At 39.8% G+C, this 21,414-nt stretch overlaps 1 protein-coding gene across 1 annotated transcript; it reads right to left on the reverse strand.

The window, feature by feature from the left end:
* Positions 1-1,093: 1,093 nt before the first annotated feature.
* nol10 (nucleolar protein 10) lies at positions 1,094-21,367 on the reverse strand. The gene is made up of 21 exons (XM_066684758.1): positions 21,136-21,367; positions 20,726-20,771; positions 20,352-20,450; positions 20,180-20,257; positions 15,802-15,839; positions 15,549-15,685; positions 15,343-15,408; positions 15,072-15,132; positions 14,028-14,113; positions 13,601-13,679; positions 12,830-12,979; positions 12,662-12,728; positions 12,065-12,117; positions 10,613-10,739; positions 8,313-8,392; positions 7,751-7,849; positions 7,564-7,650; positions 7,267-7,440; positions 6,392-6,699; positions 4,228-4,330; positions 1,094-1,607 (listed from the first exon to the last, which is right to left on the reverse strand). The coding sequence occupies exons 1-21, from the start codon at positions 21,199-21,201 to the stop codon at positions 1,473-1,475; spliced, it is 2,139 nt and encodes a 712-aa protein (XP_066540855.1). The 5' UTR covers positions 21,202-21,367; the 3' UTR covers positions 1,094-1,472.
* Between the last annotated feature and the right edge of the window lie 47 nt (positions 21,368-21,414).

The raw sequence follows: 21,414 nt of genomic DNA on the forward strand, positions 1-21,414 counted from the left end.
CAAGTCACTTCTAGTGACTGAAGGGCATCAAAAGCCTGTACACAAACAATGGGTGATTGTACATTGGTGTACAGTTATTCCACAAAAATCTTCAAATAAACCCCAGAGCTCAGGTTTTTAGGGCATCTTTCTTTGCTATAGAGAAGACAAAGAACAGCACATCAATCAACTCTGGGGTACCCTGTGAGCGTCCCCCCCTTGGAAGCATTGTCCCTTACCGGTTTCAACTGGATCCAACTGGATCTGCTTACCATAACCCAGTGCCTTCTGACAACGCATACGCCACTGCCTTATTTTTCAGCCTTGAAAGCTCAAGATAGTTTTTAGATTATTGACTTTAGTCCTGAGTAAATTTAAACCAACAGGATTCTGTTGGATTCCTGAAACTGCTGTCCATTTTTAGCATTCAGAAAGCTTGAAACCTTTAATTTGAAACTATTTTTTCAGGAGAAAGTGGTGGTTTTATGCTGAATGAGTACGTACACTCAATATACCTTTATAAATCACCCAGTGACCAATACTGAAATGGCTAACTGTAACTGAGTCATGGATGACAACAAATGCACTGACAAAGAGCAGCCAGTCATAATGTCAGCATGAAAAGACAGCCTCAAACTAGTTTCCATAGGTCAGAAAAGCCCCCCCCTGCAACCATCTGAACATTAAGTGAGGCCAGTTGGGAATGAATGGAGAGAGGAACCGAGCCTGCGAAGGTCAAGAGCTCGAAAGGAAGAGGTGTAGCAGCTCCCGCTGAAGGCCAATACACATGGAGCAAAGCCAGAACAGCTCTGGGAGGGTAAGGGCACTTAGGGAAAAAAAAAAAAAAAAAATGGCATGGATCCTACCATGTGGAAGGCTGATGGGGGGGGGAGGGGTGAGACCAACTTCCTGAAATATTTACCTCATGCTCACCTGTTACTCTTCTATCAACTGCTGGCTCTACTTTTAGCAAAGCACAGTCAGCTATGATATCACTGAGCAAAGATAATGCTGAGAAAAAGCCCCTGACAGAACAGTAGCCCTTAGTCTGTCATCGCTGGTCTTGCAAAATCTTGTATCCCCAGATTGGTAAATTAACAACAGAACAGTAAATATATATTCAGTGTAAATGGTTTAATTAAAATCTAAAATTAAATTAAAAAAAGGGACAAACTGGAGTTGTGTGGTTGTGACATAACGGCATGAAAAAAGGAAAATTAGACTTGCAAATGTGGCTAAAATATTTCATTCTTCTTTAACAGCACACACAGTTCTGTTTAGACTGCTGGGAGGCAGAAGCAGACTAGTAGAAGGTCAGAGGGCTCATTCACACAAAAGCATGCATGAGCACACCCTCACAGATATAAAACCCCCCACATTTTTTTTTTCTTAAAAAACAAAAACTTCTCACGGTCTCTCAAAAAGCCACGCATTCCTTCTTCAGCATTCTGCTGTCCTCCTCAACATGTTCAGTCTATCTGACAGTCCTGAGATCAGAAACGGCCTCTCCCTCTCCCTCTCCCTCGGCCTCGGCCTCGAGTGTTCAAGTGACCAGCAGCTCTCCTGATCTTCCTGCGTTCCTCGTGGTGTTCCCGCTCGGCCTGCTGCTGACTCCGCTGCTTCTCAGACTGGGAGAGAAATGGAGAATATGAAGATAATTACCATTTTACCATCTAGAATTTTAAAGTTAATTTAAATTGTAAAAGATTTTAAAAAAAGAGCATAGCAGGAGAAACCTAATGGAGCAAATAGACGTAATTGCTGTATAACATGGCACAAAGGCACCGTGTGCTCTGAACAGTTCATTTCACAGCATAATCTACTAAACAGAGTCAAAGTGATAATTTCATATCGGTAAGCAATACTTTCTGGTTATGAATAGGGGCACAAATTTCAGAATATGAAAGCTCGGCTGCGTCATTGTTCCCATTACGCCCAGTAAGCATGCCACTGTTAGATGTTTTAATTTGCCCTGTGTTTATTGAGTCTTAACCCATTGTTTTGCTGTCACCACATGGATGAAGTGGTGAGCCACAATGGGCATCAGGACTCCAAACACTTTCAGGGTAATCATCACAAAAACCCACTTTCACTTTAAATTCACTCCACAGCATGATTAGAGCATCGTCTGCAGCTTTGAAATATGCAATCACACAGTCCTGTCCTGAAATCATCTCTAATCTCTCTCGGCACCAGAGAAAGTGCAGGATGTTCTCTCCAGAGACGCACCTCCTTCATTTCATTCTCCTGCTTCTTCATTTGTCTCTCGTATCTAAATGCATTTACAATCATTTAACAATGTAGGTCAAAAAATGAAAAGGTTACTAAAGATGTTCCAAGTACTTATACATGGAAATGCAAAACGCACCCGTACAAACGGACCTATCCATGCTCTGCCCTCTGTTCTTCCTTCACAAATAACTGGAACCTCTGGAAAAGCATTTCTTGAACTAAAATCTTTACCCAAATAATGCTGTGTCTACAAGAACAACTGATACTGCCATGCTGAAATTACCAGCAGATATCACCATTTACATGGGTCCAGAACCACGTTGGTTTGCTGAAACATTCAAGTTTGGATTTTCATAACATCATTCAAACACTGCACTGCTTTTCAGTGGACTTCTTGCTGGCCCCGTGAAAAACGACGGGGGTGGAGAGTGGGGGTAAAGATGAATGAATGCATCCAGAACTGTAAAAGAATTTCTTGAGAAAACCAGTGAATAAGTCAGGCATTCTGGTTGACCAAAAAGAAGCTCAGCAGAAATCGAAGCCAAGAGAGAGACAGAGAACAAGCTGACCCCTTCTCTCCCAAACCATCTCCCCCTGCTCCTGTGACCTCTGGCTGAGAGAATAAGACAAAGAAGAGTAAGGAGAAAGAGCAGGAAATAGGCAGTGTTGCCTTAGAGAGAGAAGTGAAAGGCCGGTGATCACCCCAAGTAGTGATCTGACTCATTAAACCAGCATAGTGTAAACGCTTCACCAACTCAAGTCAGTGGAGTGCAGTGGAGCTCTACTCTACAGTGGAGGACAGATTAAATAGTAAAACTATGAAAAACTAGACATTACACAGGGCTAGATGCATATGTCCCCAAATAACCAGTATCACCTGTAAGAGAAACAGCACAATAGCACACAAAACACACCATTACAGCCTTTCTTTCTACTTTGATATTGTTTCCATTCCACCTGGTGCAGCACTGTGGAGCATGCTACTGCTACACCTCCTTCTTCTCCTTCTTTTGGCTGCTTCCGTCTGGGGTCACCACAGCGGATCAACTGCGATCTGCACCATTGTTCTGACACGGTTTTTATGCCAGGTGCCCTTCTTGATGCAACCCTCCCTGTTTACCCGGGCTTTGGGACCGGCACTACAATGTGAGGCATTCCAGCGGCTAGGTACACACTCACATTTGGACAATCTTCCACATTCGTAGCCAATCCACCTACCATCGTATGTTTTTCGATAGTCGGGAGAACACACCAAACCCCTCACAGTCAGTCACCTGGAGTGGGGCTCAAACCCACAACCTCAGGTCTCTGGAGCTGTGTGACAGTGACACTACCTGCTGCGCCACCATGCCGCCCTACGCTACTGGTACATCTAATGTTTGTAAATCATTTAAGGCGTGTAGACCATATTTTCCCCATCCTCGACTCAGATATTTTTACAGGTTTTTTCTTAAAAGCAATAACTGCAATGAGTTGTATGTCCATGTTTATCCGTGTCTCCTAGGAAACGTGTCACGAGTTTGGGGTCATGTAATGTGTTATCCTCAGTCTTAGAGTGTGTTCCTGACATTTTTCTCCATAAATATGATCAAAAACAGTCATGCAGTGTGAGATACCCAGTCTGTTTATAATCTGTAAGTCGTGTAGTGTATCCAAGCCTTAATGTGAAATTCAGGTCAGTTTTCAGTGCATTCAAAATCACATCTGCTTTTTTTGGAAAAAAAATGGACCTGTGTGAAAAGTTCTTATAGCAACTTTACTAAATAGTGTCTGCTACCATGGAGCTTACATGGCTCATAAACTTTATTTCTTGTTGAAAGAGCACTTTAAACTACAACTTATTAAAAAAAATTATTGCTCTATGTTTGCTGTTATTAACTAAGAAATTATGACAAATTTCACACTTGATTAAAATATTTAATTATTATTCAAAGAATTAATTATTCTTGAGGAGGAAAATTAAAATATTTTACCTACTACATGGGTAACTGCTTCAACTATCAAAAATTTGCTCACCTTTTTGAGAGTGAACGTCAGCTGTTTGCTTCCAATGGCTGTGTCTGTAAGATTCAGCATCCCTGAGCTTTCCTCCAGCTTCAGACGCTCCTCAAGAGATGTCCTGGTACAGACACAACAAAACACTTTTTAAAGACTTGAAAAGATTTGAAAAAGTTCAACAACAAGATAAGTAAACAAGCACAAAGTAAAGCAACAGCCACAGAGTCACATAACCCTTGACGCAGGGTATGCTGCCCTGGTCTGACTAATCTAATTTCAGAATCGACAAAATGTATTCCTTCATTGAATTCAGATATTTGTGCCCAAGTGATTCATAACACTTTAATATTAATTTCACAGCTAGAAGATGTGTCTGCAGAGTCATTAGTTTATGTCATAGATATTTTTATATACGTCTCAACATTTATTTCTCAATTAACAAAAAAAAAAATACATACAGGGGGTCCTCGATTTACGACGTTGATCCGTTCCTACGTCGCGTCGTAAACCGATTTTGGGTGTAAGTCGGAACAGACGTACACACGGTACGTAAATAACATACTGTAAGCACTTGTCCTATCCTAACACCTATCCTCCTCGGTCCCGAGCCGCGTAACCGTGTATTCTTCCGCTGTGCACACCAGACACGAAGTTCACATTACGACGTTTACGACGCAAAACCACTTAAATCGAAACAAGGCTTTATACAGTAAATGGGAGATGTGTCATATCCACGAAATATCGTAACTCTGGACTGACATAACCCGAGGACCTCCTGAATATATAAATATACGCAATATCAAAAATACAAAAGATGCACAACAGAGTAAATAAAGTCACAAATCTCATTACTATGACAGAGTTTTAGAGCCACGGCATTGAAAAACATTCACAGAATAAAGTCAGAATTCTGAGAATAATCTTGGAATTATTCTGAGAAAAATCTCGAAATAATTGAGTAAAAAAGGTCAGTATAATTCAGAGAATACATAGTCAAAATATTAAGAGAAACACTGTTTTGGGTTACTATTTATTGTGATATGTAGACAGACAGACTCTCAGTCTGTGCGCCATAGAGTGAGTTGTGAAAGAAGCCGACAGTGAACAGAATTTTATATTAAATGCATCCATGATGACTAAACCCGTCAGTGCAAGCTTTTGTTTATTGTACGAGCCCATGAGCCGTAACGCGATGGAGCCGGAGTTTCACGTGCTCCTTTTCGTGATCATTAATTGTGTCCTCTGAAACTACATGCCCTCTTCTGAATAAACAGGTTCTTGCACCAATTCAGGGTTTAAATACTAATCACAATCTGGTCCTGATGTGGAAGAGAACTGAGATTTATTCCTGAAGTCTATACCATAGTATGACTTAAGCAACACACTACATTCCACAGTTAAACTGTGTGTCTGTGCCCCATTATATGGTCAGCAAATAATTCCGAGATTATTCTGAGAATTCTTTATTCTCTGAATCTTCTTCTTATAATGTTTTCAATGCCGTGGCCCTAAAACTCCCATCGTACATTATAACTGACTGTGAGCTGACCTCTACATTTCTTCCCTAACCTACAATGCACAACTCCAGCTGAATGATTTGAGGGACATTTTTCAGGCCAGTAGGGTGACTGTGATTTAAATTGGGATTATTTTCTATAATTCCTGATGAAGATGTCCAAGCCTATTTTTTTTCTGGGCCAAGACCACCACATCCATATTTTGTGGTTTGAATTCTGAGTGTATTGTCACACATGGCCAGATGGTTGTGGTTATAATGTTACAGCACAAAAAAATTATTGTGCTTCTGACTGACCCAAACTTCCCCACTTAGAACTTGTAAAGTGCAGTTAATATTGGATCCCTTTTGATGTGAAGATTTTGCGATGAATAAAATGAAATCATGATATACATAGGTGTTTTATACTATATAAGTCTGTGGGCTTGTTCATTATCTTCTCTTCAAAAAGCAGAGGCTTAGAGGGAAAAAATGAGAGTAACCTCAGAACTGGTGAACCTATCAGTACACACGGATTCTGAAAAAATGTATTAAATTATGAATAAAATAACAATTATATGTATATTTAAAAAACTCAATGTGCGATGATTCAATAGGCACTTAATCTGTAAAATCATGCTACACACTGGTCTTAAACGTAAAGATTGTTTGGGCTCAGATACATACTTTTGCATCCTTTGTTTGCGTGCCACATCCCCAAAGCTGCGGAACTCCTCTCCGGATTTGATCTGGTAGTAGCGAGGCTGGCTCTGGCCCTGAGCATGTGACTTCTGGGTGTTGCTGACAGGATCTGAACTCTGCAGATTGGTGTTACGGTCCTGCTGCTTCCTGTCTTTAAATCTGCGCTGTTTCTCCTCAACCCATAGGAGGCGTCGCTGCTCCCGAACCTCCTCCACCCAGCTCTTATCATCATCTGAGCTCTCCTCTTCCTCTGAACTAGCCCGGCCTTCCAGCTCCTCTTCCTCATCACCCTCCTGTCAAATTAGGATTAAGAAAGATACAATCAATTTCATCATTGGCACATAAACATCTCAAGCTTCTTCATACTATGGATAACATTTTCACATACAAGGTAGTGGTAATAAAGAAGGACACATGATGCGACTGATGCAGAGCAATGAATGTATGCTCTTATGGAGCTTTTTGTCAAATGAGAGTGAGTGAGTGAGTGAATGCATGAATGAGGTACAAGCCAATTCCTTGAGGTGTTTCACATCTAAACATTCAGCAGTCTAAATCAGTACCATTTTTATCCTTAAATACTAAGATGCATAGTTTATAAATCATGATGAAAATAACAAAAACAATGCTTCAATGGGTGCACAACTGAAATCAGTCAAGACCGAAACTGGAAAGTTTCTTCTCTAAACAAGCAACGGGCAAATAAACATCATCTTAATTTGTGTAGATTTATGGTGAATAGCATAAGCTACATCTGTTTACATGTGCTGCTTCCTGGATAGTTAATATTACTAATAAAACTACTATATTAATAAGTAGTTTAAAGTTTTAGCAAATATCTCCTTCACAGAACACTGTACCTTTTGAAGGGTCTCCTGCTCAGCTAACTGCTGCAACTTCTTCCTCCTCTTCTGGCCCACCTTGGACACGATGGGGTTGAGCAATCTGAACTCCTCACTCTGCTCATCCACCTGGTAATCTGGATTCTCAAACATCACTTTGAAACGATTATCACTGAGGATGCTGGTTGTGCCCTGGAACCCAGAGGAGAAATCCAGCAGGTGAGGCTATAGCATTGATCACATTCAAAGAATATCCATTCACTACTAATCTCGCTTTTCTCATATTACAATGTATAAAACAAACAGGCTTCTCACCTTGGACTTCTTCTTCTTGGCCCTCAGTTCATCCTCTCCCTCCTCCATCAGCTTAATGGCAAGCTCTTTATTCACCTTGGGCAGTTTCTAAAAGTGTGCAGAGAGAGACAGAAAAGGTAAGATTAGAAAGGTAAATGTACCATAACAAATAGGGTAAAATATGAAAAAATGAAAAGAGATTTGGCACCTTAAGCTGTACTCGCTGGGCTCTAGACTCTTCAATTTTCTGGCGAATCTTGTCCTTGCGATATTCATCATAAGCAAATGGATTTGCCATGGTCTTAACCTGTGAAATGATGACATTACAATGGCATTACAATGATTTCATTCATGTTAATAGGTCATTCACACAGTGCCCATTTTTTACCACAATTTGCAACACAACCCATGCAAAAAATATTATCAGGGCATAAAAATTATGTTAAATAAGACTTTCGCTGTGTAATGGCCATGTGATAAGGAGGGTGGTAAAGTGGGTAAAACTGTGGACCTCAGAAAAGCAGACGAGGGTTCTGGCAGACAATATGACCTTCCCAAATCCATGCATATATGCAATTATTATATTAATATGTATTATTTTTAATAAGCAACAGTAGGGTGATTAAAAGTCGCTCTGCCTCCTCATCAAACTATTGCAGGGCAGTTAAAACTCACCCTTCCTGCTCCACAAGAAAACTCTGGTGCAATTAAACATCACCCTGATAATTAGATTTTACATCTTCTTTATTAGAACCTACACACATACATACCTTGTGGTAAAGTCGAATGTCCATGAAAAAGCCATGCATGTAGGCTCTCAATAGAGGAGAGCCAATCAGATGGGTTAGCCCTGAGGAAGAGAAGAATGGAAATCAAATCAAAAAGCAACACCAGCCATTTAAACCCACCATGCAGCACATTTTCAATGATGGACAGTTTCACCAGGCTTTAATTTAGCTTTAATGATGTATTCCACAAACATGCGGAAACACTCACTGTTCCGTTGGTACAACAAACCACACACACACAAGACAATTACAGATGCTGCCTTCCCAGATTTAGGACTCAATAAATATACCTAATAGCTAACACTAGTAAAATGTCATGTGGGTTTGAAAGACTCAGGAGAATGGGATATGAACCTGTCAGTGATCTGTTCCCTGAAACACATTAAATGGGGAACAGAACGATGCTTTAGATATTTTGGCTGGTGCTGAACTATTCACCCCTTCCCCAAACTCCACTGGGCTGTAGCTGAGAAAAGGATGAGAAAACCAAAGACAAATTGAACGCAGAAACCACACACATCTTCTCATAAGATGGCGTCCTGCAGTGTGTGGGGGGTGGGCTGTGATGGGGTGAGATTTACAGCCTCTAACACACATGGGCTGGCAGGATGCCTGTGGAGTGGGAAAGGCCTTGGGTGGCCTCCTTATCTAAAGCTCCATAATACATTCAAGGCACTTTTAACCCAAATTATTACCACTTTTGTTCTATTTAAAGTTGATTACATAATGAACTGCATTGTAAGGATTGAGCCAGGTTTCCATCCATATTTGTAGTGATATATATTGTATTTGAGGGCAGTCTAGTGCTTAGGCCTAAAGGTTAGAGAAGCGGACTGGGGACTGGAAGTCACTGGTTCCATCACCAACACGGGAGTGAAGGAACAGCACTGTCCTCACCCTCAATCCATGGCTGAATTGCCCTTTGAACAAGGCACCAACCCCCAACAACTGTGTGCTGGGGATGGCTGCCAGCCACCCCAGGTGTACTTGTGTGTGTGTGTGTGTGTGCGCGTTCACTGCCAAGGACAAGCTAAATAGGACAGCACACTATGTTGCATGTTGATAAATGCACGTTATACTTACAACGATGCCTTGTTTTGTTTACTGAACTAGAAATGGGTGGGGCCTAAAACAAATAGCTGACGTGCTGGGCATTATTTATATTAAACAATGTAAATTTTTAACATAACACACACCAAATTTAGAAGATTTAAATTAGAAATTAAATTTGTGGCACTGAATTGACAGGTTCAATTTGTATTTTCTTATTTCCAGTTATTTTGTAGCAGGATAAATGCATTTCGGTTTGCTAAAATGTGAGATCCCCAGGAGTAAAAAGAAAACAGTTCGTGATGAAACCATGTCACTTGGGTGGGCATTCAATGACACTTAGTGGAGGAGGGATTGAATTTTCACCAAATGCAATTCTATCTACCTGTAAAAATAAGTATTTTATTGATTCAATATTCAGAATTTGCCCTTTCCACAAAAAAAAGAGGGCGGGGGGGAAAAAATGAAGAGACAGCAGACAGTTAGCCACCCCTCCTTAACAGCCCTGTTATATAATGCCAGCATTCCACAGCTGTGGTGAACCCCCTGGCCCTCCCCATCTCTCTTCCTTTCCTCTACGCTCCCTGGCATCATTTGATCTCCTTTCTTGCTGATGGCAGCATTCCTGAATCTTCTCCTTCATGGTTCCCACCTTCTGTCCCCTCCCTCAACCTGAACTCATCTTCAAAGATCATGTTTCCCCAGCCTAAATCCACCTATTACTGCAGAGGTTTGTTGAGGTTTTTAACTTTGCAGCCAAGATAAGCTACTAGAACTCCTAATCATTCATTACACTTCATTACTCCAGACACAAAAACATACATAATTTTTTTTAATCATTGACGGAACCTTATCTCTGAAGCTAGTCAGATTCCAGCAATTACAGAACTAAGGCTGCTTTCACAATTAGGGGTAAGTGTGAGTAAGGTTAATCTCAGCAGCTAAGTAACGGTTTTATTCACCAAAAACCTGCCTATCTTCAGCATGATTATATAATGAATCACACTTGCTTTGAGGCTTTCAAGTATCAGGGCAACTGTTATTTTCTTGAGGCTGCAAACATGTAGTCATGCTTTCACAAAACTTTTCAGAAAACTTTGCTTATCAGCGCTTTCAGGGGTGTTTATACTAATAGACATCAGATATTTTACTGTCATATGGAATATATTCTCACACACACACACACACACATCCATCAATAAGGAACTAAAACACAACTGTGTGTAACTTACCAAGGTTTTCTAGATCTTTGCGTGTGACAAACTTGTAGTCATCATAGACTGTGCTTTCTGGGGTCTCTTCCAGTTCCTCAGTCAGGTTATCCAGAAAAGAGCACCAGCGAGGTGCCGGACCCAAGGCCTGAGAGAACACAGATGCAAAGTGGAGACGATGAAATGAAAGCAAACGAGAATTTTATGTGCATTTCAATACAAAACCAGGCTTGAGCACTGAGGATTGTAAACGACTGCTACACTATATCCACATTTTGCTGCCACAAACTCAACCAACACTTCTTCAGAAAGCAACACTAATACATAGTTTATTCACTTTATCTAAAGTAACTGTCTCTGCTACTCTTCTGTGAAGCTTTTACACTGGGTGCTGGAAACTCATTTAGCCTAAAGAGCATTAGTAAACATCAGTTACTGATTTTGGATGAATAATTCTAGAACACCACTCTAACTCAGGTAAATGACAAGGTTCCATCACTACAGATATATATATATATATCTATATATATAGATATATATACTATATACTACTATATATATATACAAACACACAATGATCCCTCGTTTCTCGCGGGGGGTGCGTTCCAAGACCACCTGCGAAAAACCAATTTCCGCGAAATATATATATATTTTTACGTATTTAACAAGTATTTGGACTTTTAAAACCCTCCCTGTGCTGTTAACAACCCAGCCTTTGCATTAAACAGTCATTCTATAATGTTTTCAGCTGGAACTACATGTGATATCCCACCAGTTTCTTTAACAGAGTCATTCCTAAGCTGTGATTTAGCGTCAGTAAATTTCACTCGGATGTGGACATGAACAATACATGTACTGTTCGTAAGAAATACTTGTAAATGATATATTTTGTCACCTACAGGCCCAGTCTAATACATGTAAATAATAATAATAAAAAAAACACTTTTAATTTACACACCATAAGGAAATGATATTTTTAGGCACCTAGTATATTCATCTTTCACCATTTTCCTAGATTTTCCCTCAATATCCGCAATATAGCAGCCATAAGCCCCCTTGAAAAAACCCGCGAAGTAGCGAAACAGTGAAAGATGAACCGCGAAGTAGCAAAGGATTACTGTGTGTGTGTATATATATATATATATATATATATATATATATATATATATATACACACACACATACACAGACACACACACAAAAACACACGGCTATACAGTCAAAAATACAGCAAAACTCTTTGAAAGTCCCGAGACTGATCATAGTGTTTTCATTGAGTTCTCATCTATTGTCCTCTCAGCCATTACATTTCAGAGTAGGCCTAAAGCTTAGTTCACCAAAAGAAATAGTCCTGAGTCTATTTCAGTTTCTATTTGAACACACTTGCTTTATCAACAGACTGTTTGTTTTAAAAAAAGAATAAAGAACTCACATGCAACACTTGAGCAATGGAAATTTTATAAGAGCACTTACAGGAATGTAAAAGGTATTCATTTTGGGGTCTTCATTGGCAGTGAAGAGCATACCTTGAAAACAGAGAAGAAGATTTTATTTTCTAAACACAGTTAAAATGACAGGAACTGGTTCCCAGTTTTTAATTTGATATATTTCCACTCAAATTCAATAAGCTTAGCCTCTGCCCTTCAAGTGAAGCTGAAGGGTGATATAAACCAAACAAATACACTGGCTGGCGTGAAATGGCCCTCATATGCACTGTGTACATCTTTGTAGTTGCTCTTAAAGAATATGTGACATATGCAAAGCATTAACACAAAGAGTTGATTCCACATTCCAGCAACAGATGAGAGTCTACTACCTTCGGGGAACTTCATCTTTAACTGGTTAATTAGTACATTTCTTTGGTAAACAAACATTCTTCAACATTAGTGTTTCAGTTAATAGTCTTTCCATCGCTGATGATGGAACTCTACATTAAATGAGGTCATGTTTGCAATGGTGTAGACTTGAACATTAACAAGAAACATCACATGAAAAATACATCACACCAAGGTCACTCAGCCAATCAAAACAGTCCTGGTGAAGGTATTGTTGTATCATAAGGTAATTTACCTGAGTCAGGATAAACACAAACATCATTGATGTTGGTTGAGGGCTCAATGGAGGAATGCATTTTACCCTGAAGTTGAGAAGAAGAAAAATATTCACATGTTTGTTTTGAACACAATACAATGGTACACGCCAGGCCCAGGCCTAAGGGTTGTGCAGGTATTGACTCACATTGTCTTTGTGCCACATCTTTATGATTTTGGAGTCTGCTGACAGCACCAGGTCCAATTGCTTGTAGAAATGGATGGAATGAATGGGCAGGCCATAATAATGGTCCTTCACCAGCAGAGGGTTAGAAGAACGCAGGTCATACAGCAGTACCTGAAGAGGGGAGAGCTGTGGTTACTCTTTGTACTTTTCAAGTAAATAGCTATTCATTTTCCAGCTGGATTTCTATAATAGTTCAGATATCAAGAGCACAGGTTTCCAGTAAATACTGATGCTAAAGTAAGACGTCATCCATGATCCATGCTCAGAAACAAGTCTCTGGGTGCATTCTGTTTGAAGATATAAACAGGAGGATCTTTTACTATGTACACACCCAGACTCACATATCTGGCCATTCTTTTCTGAAAATGTTTATAAATTACAGTGTTTTTGAACTGGGGGCTGAATCTTCTTATTATCTTTTTAATCTGATACAGCTATTTCAAAATAAATATAGGTGTTGCTTAGTAAAAGCTGAACAAAGGATGGGTAGTGGGAAGAGAAGCTCAGGAATTTATGTCTGTTTTTGCAAAAGTGCAATTAAAGAATATATTAAAGAAAATAAGAACAATTCCAAAATAAACATGTTTCTAACTGCTGAGATTTACAGTAGCCCAATAGCCAAATAATTTATTAAATATGTTCTTTCCAAAACCTCACTTCTGCAATGAACAGACTACCTTTCATTTTCTATTATTGCGACTAATAGCATTATATATTCCACCAGCAACAGACCTGTCCAGTGGTAGTGCCCACTGCCATACCAAGGGATCCATTAAATTTGAGTGCACTGACAGAAGGCAAGCCATCCACTCTGTAAAGCAAAAGTTTGACATGTTTACCACTGCAGTGTAAATATAGCTACATCTTAAACTTTGTAACCCCCATAAACATTTAACAAACCATAAAACAGGTCATTGACAAAGTACACTGTATGGTAAAATCTTTGATGGTTTGATACTGTCACATGGCAAAATTTAAATCAAGACCACAGCCTCCAGCTGGTAGAGTGCTAACTAATCTTATTTTCTCTTGAAATCACATTTAGGACTTGGTAAAACAAAATTATTTTCCCTTATTTCCCTAATTTCTGTTCACTGACTATAAATCATGAGAAAACAGGATGCAGAGTTGGGTTTAGGGGCATGAGAAAATGGCTTACTCTGTTCCCTCAGTCACACTGCTCAGAGCACAATCCAGAATGGCCACTCGATTCCGAATACGAGGATCCCAGCACTCCACTTTCCCCTACACAAAGCAACACAACCAGAATACACAGTTATGTTATCAGCTAACTACAGTGCAGATGAGCAAATGCCCTATATATTCTCAGCTGAGGGCACTCTAGCAAACTGAGCAAGATTCATCAAGCCACTGAAGGGCACATATCTTAATTATTTTTTATTATTTTGTGTATTTGTTGTAGGCGGCACGGTGGCGCAGCAGGTAGTGGGTATCCTCCGGGTGACTGTCTGTGAGGAGTTTGGTGTGTTCTCCCTGTGTCCACATGGGTTTCCTCCGGGTGACTGTCTGTGAGGAGTTGGTGTGTTCTCCCTGTGTCTGCGTGGGTTTCCTCCAGGTTACTGTCTGTGAGGAGTGTGTCGTGTTCTCCCTGTGGGTTTCCTCCGGGTGCACCGGTTTCCTCCCACAGTCCAAAAACACACGTTGGTAGGTGGATTGGCGACTCAAAAGTGTCTGTAGGTCTGAGTGTGTGAGTGAATGTGTGTGTGTTTGTTGCCCTGTGAAGGACTGGCACGCCCTTCAGGGTGTGTTCCTGTCTTGCACCCAATGATTCCAGGTAGGCTCTGGACCCACCACTGAACACGGAGCGGGACTCAAACTCACAACCTCCAGCTGTGTGACTGCGACACTACCTGCTGCACCACCGTGCTGCCCATGTTTAAAATTGTAATATGAAAAACATGTCAAAACTGGACGGAAGGTAAAAAAAATAATAATAATATTCATGTATTCAATAATATTCAAGTTAGTTGCTACAAAAAAAACAAAAACAAAACACACACACTCCATGAAAGGAGCAAATTTAGTAACAAGTCAACTACTATTTGAGTGATAAACAGCAATAATACATTTACCTTTCCATGTACTAAATATAAAAGAGGAAATAAAATAATTTTTAATGCATAAAAAGATATGTTTAATAAATCTTAACATAAAATGCAATATGAAAGTACTGTACACCTACCTCCAAAGTCCCTGCAGCAAACAAGTGATGAACAGGGTTGATGTCACACACATTTATCTCTCTGTTGAGTGAGAAGTTAATGAAGACAAAATACACTGCATGAATATACTTTTGTAAGATATTTTTTCAAAAATACATTACATTAGAAAACATCTATTAAAAATAAAAGGTCTAGTACACAAACAACAAATTTGCATAGGATTTATGCAGAACAGCAAGAACTGTTGTGCAGCGCTGCACATATTCTGCCCTCTATTGTCCAACTACTCACGTTGCATCTGTCTGCAGGGAGTTGAGAAACCTGCCCTGCTCCAGGTTAAGTCTGTAGATCTCTGAACTGGAAAAAGAATCAGAACGTTATTGTTATATTATGGTTAACAACTGTTCCGTTTCTGACAGGTGCGTGTGTTTACATTTTACTGTACTATATTTAAGTGTACACCTTAAGACTTCTGCAAGTGGACTCTGGTCTCTTACCTGGCCCCTACAAAGTACAGATCACAGGATGGGTAGTGGTAAGAGAAGTCTCGCCCAAATTTAGGGATACGTGTCTTGTAGTAATGTCCATGCTGAGAATGGAACTCCACGTAGCGGTCCATGTGCAAAAACACCAGCTGTGTGTAGAAATGAAGACATGGCGATTCATCTTGTTTACGTGATTTTGTATTTTAAAATGTATGTTTATGTGGAAGAACACCAAAACATTTAAGGTCAAAGATGAACTGCTTACCTTAGAGTAGTCATCTGACAAGATGTCAAAGGCCACCACTGTAAGTAAACACATGTGGATAAATATATTTTGCAAAAAATCTCACTTTTACACACCTTGCTACAGCAAAGAGGTCGAAATAGGTTTAGCTTTTTTCTGTGATGTTTATTGCCAGTTCCCTCCCTCTCCAATTGGACAGAATGCAGAAAACCAATCACACAAAGCAAGACAAGTGAAGAAACCAACAGTTCTCCTCCCCCTTAGAGTCACAGGTGGTGACCCAAGTCACAGAGATAGGATGCCTTTAACTAGCTGCACCATTCAGTCTGTCTGACCACACAGTGTTCACAAACGAAGCGATTTCCCAGCCCTTCTTCACCTGTGTAATAACATTCATGCATTTATAACATCCAGTTTAGACAAATTAAATATACCTTGTCAACGCACTTAACAGCTTTCAGTATTTACAGAATACAGCTGCTAGAATTCTCACTCACACCAGGCAAATACATCTTATCACCCCCAACTTGAGAAGAACGGTGCTACAATCATAACAGTGATGACAATGATGATGAAACAAACCCTTGGTAAACATAAGTTCTTCGCCTGCTTTAAGTCCTCTGCATAAAACACAGGACTGTAGGGTGTCTAAATGCATTAAAAACAGCAAGCAAGACATTTTCAAATAATGGGTACAGTGTGAAGCCCCTTATGGGAAATTATTGCACTATATTTACTGAATGCTACTCTAATAGAGACAGAACAAATTGAGTTGTCTAAATGCACCTCTGTATCCAACCCTTGTACAATGTGCTCTTGGGGATGAAGCGAGAAAGCATGAGCTTGTGCATCTGCATGCTCTTTAAATATTAAGCACAGTGCTACTCATCCACTGAGTTGGGCTTTCATTATGGAGAGGAGTGCTCAGCATCACTGGAGTGTGACTGATCACCTGACACCATCACTGAGACAGAGATCCGCTTCCACCTAAAGAGCCACTCAAACCCCCACCCCTGTCTCTGCACAGACAGCTCAAGGGCAGTGCAGACAGTCAGGGCTTATGGGCTCAATGACCTCTGTGCCGATTTCAGACAATCTAGATAAAAACATGCTCATTATTTTTTTTATTACTGTTATTTCTCAATGTGCAGCAGTTATTTTATGTTCATCTTTTTTAGCCATTTGAGTTGCTACAGTAAGAAATGTACTTTAATTAAATATATACGTTTCTGATGTTGTGTGATTAGTTTCTAGACCACAAGCACCACTCCATCTCAAACCGAAGGTACTGATGAAACAGCTTCTTCACTCTACAGGATGTAATTCCACTGCCTCACAGTCCAATGCTTGGGAGTGTGGGTGTCATACCCCTTTAGCCCAAGGTTAGCATTGATCATAGTGACCTTAGGCTCATGAGAGGCTGTTACTCAGTGTCGTATTGGGCACTACTACTTTCAAGGAATCTACTGAGTCACTGCATTCGTACATGCGTTTATGTCCATAGACTGCAAAACACAAGATTCACAGCTGTGTAGTGTGTGCCACATCAACATAGCAGCAATTAACAAACTGACAGCCTGAGTCAAGCCAACTATGCAAATTTGCATTTGTAGAATGGAATATATGGAATATATTAATGCTAAGTCTAAAGCATTTAACTATATTGGAGATTGTCTGTGATATATGTTTCAGGAAACACTTATGCGGGCTGTAACAAACAACTCTGCTGGGAAAAGTACAAGACAAGAATCCAAAATGACTAATGTGTATTGGATCCTGGGACAAATCCTAAAACTGGAGCAGTGGATTCAAAGGTTCCTGTGGCTTCATTCACCTTTTAAACAGATACTTCCTTTAGTGAAGTAAATGCTTTCAAAACAGCTTCTACAAATCTGCAAAGACCTCCAACATTCAATCTGTTTAGACAAACACTGAATAAAACACTGCAACTGAAACAACAAACTCATATTAAAAGATAAGCAAGATGTCTTCCAAAGCACATGGGAGCCACTAATGAAACTCTGACTGTATAATTTGTGATGGGACTGTCTGCTTTTACTACGTATTTGTGACTTTTATTTACTTGTTTTGTGTTTATTTGTCTACCTTTGTTTCTTTATGTTGTTGAAAATGAAAATCATAAATAAAAAATTGAAAAGAAAAAAAAACAGCTTGTATAAACATTATCACATCCTAGTTCGCTGATAACATCTGTGGCATCTGGTTTCTGTTCTGGTCAAGGCTCTATGACAAGCACAGTATATGACACTCAAGATCTCACTATTGTGAAATAAATGAGGTCAAACTCTACGGTCTATTGATCCAGACATAAACGTCTGTTGATCATTAGGTTTCTGATGGACTGTTATGAGAACTGGCATTACACAAATATTGACATAGAACTTACTTTCTACATGCAGACTACACATGCATATAAAGATACTACCACCTCCCCGGTTTCTGCACTCACTGTCCATTCTCTTAGCTTCACTGTCCATACAGAAGCACTTTGCAGTTCTACCGTCACACAGACTGTCAGAAAATATGTTACTGTTGTGGTACCCTCAAGGGTACATGTGTGTACCTTTAATTAGGGAACATAATTGTACCTTATTTTATTACAATTGTAGATTTTAAAATTGTGTTGATTTCATACACTCCATTTCATCTCCACGACTTACATTACGTTTTTTATTTGACACAGTTCTATAATGAAAACTTACTAATATTATGTACCTACATTATGTAATGTACCTTCAGGGAACACAACTGGACTTTTAAACACTGTTGTACCATTAAAAGGTACATTTACCCTGTTTACCCTGTTCTTGAAATGGTCAGGACCCATACAGAGCAGGTACGATTTGCGTGGTGAATCATTCTCAGTGCTGTAGTGATACTGACGTGGAAGTGATGTGTTAAAGTGTTGATCAGACACCACAGTGCTGCTGGAGTTATTAAACACAGTCTCTGTTCACTATCCACTCTTAGACACACCTAGTGTATTGACCCACTGTGTAGATATAAAGTCAGAGACAGTAGCTCATCTGTTGCAGCACAGTTTGTGTTGATCATCCTTTAGTTCTTCATAAGGGGTCATTGAATGCTGCCCACAGGGCATTGTAGGATGAATATTTTTAGTTGAAGGACTATTCTCAGCAATGACATAGAGGAGTATAAAGACTACAGTCTAGATCCAGTTGTACCAGCACAACGCCAACTAACACACCACCAGAACGAGGTGTCACTGCACAGTTAAGAATGGCACACCACCCAAAGATCATACCTGCCCTGTGGTGGTCCTTACCATGGAAGAACTGAGTGAAAGAGGGCAAACAATGTATACAGAGCAACAGAGGGAGTACAGTCTGTAATTGTAGAACTACAAAGTGCTCCTGTATGGAGAGTGGGACTGAGGGAAGGGACAGTGAGTTTAGAAACCAGTAGGTTGTCATAACGGTCTGATATAATTGTGTATAATAATTACATTCATTCATTGTCTGTAAGCGCTTATCCAGTTCAGGGTCACGGTGGGTCCAGAGCCTACCTGGAATCATTGAGTGCATAGCGGGAATACACCCTGGAGGGGGCGCCAGTTCTTCACAGGGCAACACACATTCACTCACACACTCACACCTACGGACACTTTTGAGTCGCCAATCCACCTACCAACGTGTGTTTTTGGACTGTGGGAGGAAACCAGAGCACCCGGAGGAAACCCACGCAGACACAGAGAGAACACACCAACTCCTCACAGTCAGTCACCCAGAGGAAACCCACTCAGACACAGGGAGAACACACCACACTAAGGGAGTGGGACTTAAACCCACAACCTCCAGGTTCCTGGAGCTGTGTGACTGCGACACTACCTGCTGCACCACCATGCTGCCCATAATAATTACATGTTGCAAGAAAATGACTGCTGTGAAAGCAAATCACAATACATTTATAAGCATCCTCAGGGTTAAATATCCAGTGATGTCTCAGCCATTTATGACCAGAGAGAGACAGTTGGCCTCTCAGTTTCTGGCTGGGTATGATGGCCCTCCTCCTTCTCCTATCAACAAATCAACTATCAGCAAATCCTTTTGACAACTTTATCAGCCAACCTACCACTTTTATAACTCTACAGAAATATGTTTTATTTACCCTTTAAGCTGATTCACCAGTCTTCCAAATTTTATAGTTTTGTGCATTTGTTCTAGAATACTGGACACAAGCAATGGCCCACAATTTCCAAAATAGTTCATCCCTAACTCAATTAAACTTGCAATAATCTAAATGTAGTTACGTAGTAAGTAATGGTGAATCACAATGGGCAAGTCACTACTCTTGTGGAAACGTTTTTAGCATACAAAAATGAGAACTTAAAGTTTAAAAGTACGAGTTAAAGACTTACCATCAGAATCTAGACATCTTTCAAACTTCAGAGATAACTGGTAGGTGTCATAGCATCGAATCCTGGGTTTGTATGTCCCTACAGTAATTAATGACAGGGAAATAAATAGTTAAAGTGATTCTTTCTGCTGTCATAAGTCCGCTGTAACCAGGAATGATAGTGAGTCACTGACCTGCAGCTAAAACGTACTGTCCGTCCCGTGACACTTTGATCGAGGTGCACACAGTGGGCATCTCAAAATCCTGAATGAGCTCAATCCTTCTCTGGACATCTGTGGAGAACAGATAAGAGGTTAGAAATAAACAATTAATGTAATCTGGTGCTCCTAAAAAACACTGAACCTAAAGTGGGACAGAATATAAGCAGATTAAAAATGTATGCGTTCATATAAATCTTCAAACACTTATACTTCAATAATATGCATTGGTCATGATTATTTTTTTTATTTTAGGGCACTTAACACTAGAAGAACTACTGAGTCACACTGTAAACCAATGGACTGTACATCAGGAAATGTCCTTTCAGTGACTTGAAACATGTACTCACCGACATCTCTCTTCTGTAAGGCCCTTTTCTTTCTGTCTGATAACCACTGGGAGAAAAATTAGATATTTGTTACTGACACATTCAAAGCACTTCAGTAGAAAGAGTAACATTATAACAATTAAAAATATAGTTTCTGGTTTGATGCTTCCTCAAATCTGTACTTTACACATTTATGTATTAAGTTCTATTTTACAAATGTGTTATATTATTAATTAATATATAATAATACATGTGTTTATAGTACAACATGTGTCTTATGACTTACATGGACGCAGAGAGAAAAAATGGAGACAGTGTAGTGTACATACTTATATATACATACACACATTATATATATATACACAGAGAGAGAGAGAGAGAGAGAGAGAGAGAGAGAGAGAGAAAGAGAGAGAGAGAGAGTGTTACTTTACCTCAGGGAGAGACTTGCCGTGGCTCAGGTTATAGATCTTCACGTTATTTACACTGGACACCTGCATGGTTAATAGTTTATGCCGAACATATTCCGCAGTGTGAGAATGTTGCTCTGTAAACGTCTTTCACTGAACAAACTCGGTGTAACTGTAAATTCCTTGAATGCACTCCACGTTGTTACAACAACAAGAGCTGCGTTCGTCGTCGATTACAGTCCGTGCAGAACATAAAACAGAAGTGAATATTGGTTCCGTTTATTGGGGCCGGGAGTCTATTTA

The sequence above is a fragment of the Hoplias malabaricus genome, chromosome 1 (genome assembly GCF_029633855.1).
Source record: "Hoplias malabaricus isolate fHopMal1 chromosome 1, fHopMal1.hap1, whole genome shotgun sequence".
Lineage (NCBI taxonomy): Eukaryota > Metazoa > Chordata > Actinopteri > Characiformes > Erythrinidae > Hoplias > Hoplias malabaricus.